At 36.4% G+C, this 4,043-nt stretch overlaps 2 protein-coding genes across 7 annotated transcripts; one reads left to right on the forward strand and one right to left on the reverse strand.

Moving 5' to 3' along the window:
• Positions 1–629: 629 nt before the first annotated feature.
• On the forward strand, positions 630–2,505 carry LOC112463451 (thioredoxin, mitochondrial-like). Of its 6 annotated transcripts, none has more exons than XM_025029866.1 (4): positions 630–712; positions 1,348–1,551; positions 1,889–2,012; positions 2,219–2,505. In XM_025029866.1, the coding sequence occupies exons 2-4, from the start codon at positions 1,370–1,372 to the stop codon at positions 2,330–2,332; spliced, it is 420 nt and encodes a 139-aa protein (XP_024885634.1). In that variant the 5' UTR covers positions 630–712; positions 1,348–1,369; the 3' UTR covers positions 2,333–2,505. The 6 variants fall into 6 exon arrangements, with proteins under 6 accessions (XP_024885634.1, XP_024885636.1, XP_024885635.1 ...); XM_025029868.1 differs by having other exon boundaries at positions 643–712; positions 1,351–1,551; XM_025029867.1 differs by lacking the exon at positions 630–712 and adding an exon at positions 725–803.
• Positions 2,506–2,581: 76 nt separating this feature from the next.
• LOC112463452 (uncharacterized protein C7orf50 homolog) lies at positions 2,582–3,544 on the reverse strand. The gene is made up of 2 exons (XM_025029871.1): positions 3,314–3,544; positions 2,582–3,134 (listed from the first exon to the last, which is right to left on the reverse strand). Exons 1-2 carry the CDS (start codon positions 3,335–3,337, stop codon positions 2,844–2,846), a joined length of 315 nt encoding a protein of 104 aa, XP_024885639.1. The 5' UTR covers positions 3,338–3,544; the 3' UTR covers positions 2,582–2,843.
• Between the last annotated feature and the right edge of the window lie 499 nt (positions 3,545–4,043).

The raw sequence follows: 4,043 nt of genomic DNA on the forward strand, positions 1-4,043 counted from the left end.
ATGCGGCGGTCTGCCCTGCGAAGCGAGATATTTAGCGTTAAAGTTGAGGATTCTCAGGTTAGGTTAGGAACCCCGTCGTATCGACGTGATGTAGCGACCTTGAAGCCCCTTGCACAGGTCGCGTTCAGCAGACCAAGCCGCTCAGTAGCGGTCGAACATGATTGGTTTTTACTTTTAGAACCAACCAATCAACGTTTGGTGTTGATAAGACAAACTCAACAGTTGTGTCTGCTGAACGCGGCCAATAGCAAATCATTGCCTAAGGGCCAATTTCACCAACCACAGTTATGCTAGGTCTACAATGCGAGTCGTAAAGTCGTGAGTCGTAAGAATTGACCAATCACAGTCGATTATTCTCCTCAAAATCCATTGTGATTGGTCAATTCAAACGACTCACGACTTTACGACTCGCATTATAGACCTAGCATTAGCTTAACCGATGGTTAAAGTTAGCAGAATTGACCAATAGAAATGAATCCACCCTGCTTTCTATTGGTCAATCCTGCTAACTTTAACCGTCGGTTAAGCTAACTGTGGTTGGTGAAATTGGCCCTAAACTCGCTGAGATAGAAAGAAAGGGAGTATACTCGTGTGCACTCGGGTGACGTTTTCGAACAAAGAACAAACTTCGCGGTCATCGTCGACCTTGCTGCGCATGCGCGGGAAAAAAAAAATCTGTACCAAGTGACGATAGGTTATCGGCGGAATATCGGTGAGTGTCGCGAATTTTTACAATAATACAGATCAAAAGAGAAAAGTTACGAAAGACGCGGGACGACATATCTGCAAATTAACGTATCGATGTGAGAATATATATTAGGTGCACGAGTACGTGAAAAAACCAAGTTCAATGACACAATTACGCGCACCGTCTTTCGTTAACGAGTTAACACGGAGTGGCGAACAAAAAAGGTCGGTCGATATCGGAAAAATTTTCTTTACAATAATAAAGAATAACGAACGACACTTTTAATGACGAGCACTAATTTCAGCACAAACTTCTTAATGACTCTTTTTAAATAAATTTAATAAAAAATTGCTATTTTTATTATTAAACTAATAACTATTGACATGTGATGTGATGCGATGTCAAAATGTCAAACTGTACACGTTCACGCGTCGTTTGGAATTCGTTAAACATTTTGGCCTGCCAAACTAAGCCTTGAAATTTGTCAAAAGATGAAATCTGTAAATGTAAATGTAATTTGCAAAATACCAATATAGGGATTCAAGAAAAAAAAATAGATATAGAGAAAGTTGAAAAGAACTTAGGAGAACGAATAGACGTGGGGAGAAAGGCGATTCTATTTTAATGTATAACTTAGTTTTGGTTATTTTATATTTCAGCAGACTGCCAAGAAGCTAAAAAATGCAGCGCCTAGGAGTTCAGACTATTCGCACCAGCAGAACCCTCTTGGGCAGTAGGTTGTATACCACTGCGCCTGCACAGGAGCAAGTGGTGTCCGCCACCTTCAAGGTTCAGGATCACAAGGATTTCCACGAACGTGTAATGAACTCCAAAGTGCCCGTTATCGTTGACTTCTTTGCCACGTAAGCGTTGCGTAGAACGTTACATAGACAATTGGATTTCATTGCAGTCTTCAGGCTGATTTTTGTATTATCTACTGTCTACCTTCTTCTTAATTGTTATCGTCAAATGTTCCTTTTTCATACAATATTTCATACAAATATTTGAATATAATAGTTACAAAATATTTCAAGTTTTACCATGTGCGTTAAGTCATAAAGGAGACTACATAAAGACTAATAAAGCAAAGGAAATACAGTAAACATTGTGCAAGATTGCTTCTTCCACAGTTTATCTAGATAACAGTAGGATTTGAAAATCAAATCTGCATTTAATTTAGAATTTGCGCAATTGTTCCAGATGGTGTAACCCATGTCGCATGCTGACTCCGAGAATAGAAACAGTTGTTGCCGAAAAACAAGGAAAAGTACTGTTGGCTAAAGTCGATATCGACGAGAACACAGACCTCGCCCTTGACTATCAAGCAAGTGTTTTTTTTTTTGCAATTTTAGTACAATTAAATAGTGATTCCAAGTCATCGGTTGATGATGCACCTAATTTTATAACAAATTTAATGTTGATTTTTTTCCAAGTTTCGAAATTCAGGATTTATAATTGAATGATTGTGCGTCTTTTATTTTACGATTAACTTCGGACTGCGTATTTTATCATGTATTAATTTTCACACAGGTTGGATCCGTGCCTGTACTCATCGCTATGAAGGACGGAAAGGTTCTAGAGAGAATAGTCGGTCTTCAAGATACCGACAAGCTCAGACAATTTGTTAACAAGTATGCGGAGTAGCGCGTAGCCAAAAATTATTATGTAAATTACCTCTGATGGTCGCAGTTTTTGTCAATCCTTGTATAGAGAATTTTTACATTACGCTTCAAAATCCGCACGACTATGTTTATAGTAAATTTTTCTTAGCTACTAAGTAAATGTATCCCGTTATAAATATATACATATATAGATGATATTGTGCAAAACAGGTTTAGATTTATCTCGCTTTGCAGATTTAATAAAAGGTTTTTATGAATAAAATACCATAGCTTAAAAATATAAACATTTTTATTTATGATGAATTGAAATTATGAGATAAAATGACTAATGTTACACATAATGTCGTATGTGAAGCGTCAAATCAATTAATTGCCGCAGTCATCGTGATACAATTGAACTAAAATGTCGGTTCGACAAAAAATGTGTGAAACTTCCTCGCACAAGCTGCCGAAATTTTTCGTATACCATCTCTCGGATCCAACATATTGATGCTGCTCTTTTCGCGATTATTTCTCATGAAATTTTTCGAGGTTCAAATTTCCTCGCTAGGTGATAAAGTCTGTAAAACTTGTCGCGCTCTTTTATAAGGAGTTGTCTTCATAAGCTCTTTCTTGTCTTTCTCGTCCTCCTCCGCCTCAGCTTTTTTCATAAGTTCCATTGCCTTTTCTATTAACGTTTCGCGCGCCGAGCCTCTGCACTTTTCAAAGTATTCCAGAACGATAGGGAAAATTTCGTCACTAATGCTATAGCTGCTCAGTAAATTGTCTATCAACCAGATCTGCCTGAGCTTCTCGAATTTCCATTCGTTTTTACAATGTTTCCACTGTAACAACAATTTATATTCAAAATTTGGGACACTTGAAAAGATCGCCAAAATATTTACGTGTTTACGTAAACAGAAAAAAAAACGCGCACTTGCATTATATTTTCACAAGGTAGTCCAGAATTGACTCTTTAAATATTAAGGATATTAATGAACAATTCTAACAATTCACAACCTACCTTCTTTAGATAGATATATGCCATATTTATGGCACGAATTTCTTTGTCCTTCTTCTTTTCGAGTTTTGCCAGGGTAGCTTTCTTCTTTTTCAACTCCCTTTTAGATAGAGGCTTCTCATTTAAATCTTTCTTTGAAATATCCTTACTGGTAGAAGCGTCGTCACTACAAAAGTTGTTCAATTAAATCCCAACTTCAACTGTATCTTTAAACGTGACTATTCATATCGATTGATCCACGATCTAATATTTCATTAATAAGTCTTTTAATATATAAAAAAATGTTTTAAATATCTTTATGAATAATACAGTTGCTATTAAAGTCTCCTATGTCGAAATTTAATTTAAGATACAATTGTATTTATGGTAGGGTAATATTTTTAAAATCTCTTACGAGGTATCGTTCAGTCTTTTCCTTTTTTTCTTTGGTTCGTCTTGGGCGACCGTTTCCTCCTGCGAACGTTTCTTCGTTTTATCAGTTTGCTGATCATCGTGGCGAGCTATGAAAACATTCATCACATAATATTATTTAACAGGATTTATACGTATATACGGACAATATGCACGACAATGTTCTATTCATTTCCGTTTATTTCTATGTTAGAATTTGCTAGAACATTCTTCTCTTAAGCCCATTCTACAATAGCCGTAAAAGTATGTTTTAAGACGTAAGCAGTAAGCTATTAACTAATGGGATTTTTACAATCCAAGAATGATCGGCTGTAGTTGGTCA

The sequence above is a fragment of the Temnothorax curvispinosus genome, unplaced genomic scaffold, assembly GCF_003070985.1.
Source record: "Temnothorax curvispinosus isolate PA1 unplaced genomic scaffold, ASM307098v1 QBEX01013261.1, whole genome shotgun sequence".
NCBI classification, from domain to species: Eukaryota; Metazoa; Arthropoda; class Insecta; order Hymenoptera; family Formicidae; genus Temnothorax; species Temnothorax curvispinosus.

What these genes read in the sequence shown, in the direction of transcription:
- LOC112463451 (XM_025029866.1), top strand. Translation starts at nt 1,370, where the DNA reads ATGCAGCGCCTAGGAGTTCAGACTATTCGCACCAGCAGAACCCTCTTG. An exon ending in ATCGTTGACTTCTTTGCCAC is followed by an intron (nt 1,552 to 1,888) that starts GTAAGCGTTGCG and finishes CAATTGTTCCAG; the next exon opens with ATGGTGTAACCCATGTCGCA. An exon ending in ACCTCGCCCTTGACTATCAA is followed by an intron (nt 2,013 to 2,218) that starts GCAAGTGTTTTT and finishes ATTTTCACACAG; the next exon opens with GTTGGATCCGTGCCTGTACT.
- LOC112463452 (XM_025029871.1), bottom strand. Translation starts at nt 3,337, where the DNA reads ATGGCATATATCTATCTAAAGAAG. An exon ending in CATATATCTATCTAAAGAAG is followed by an intron (nt 3,135 to 3,313) that starts GTAGGTTGTGAA and finishes TTGTTGTTACAG; the next exon opens with TGGAAACATTGTAAAAACGA.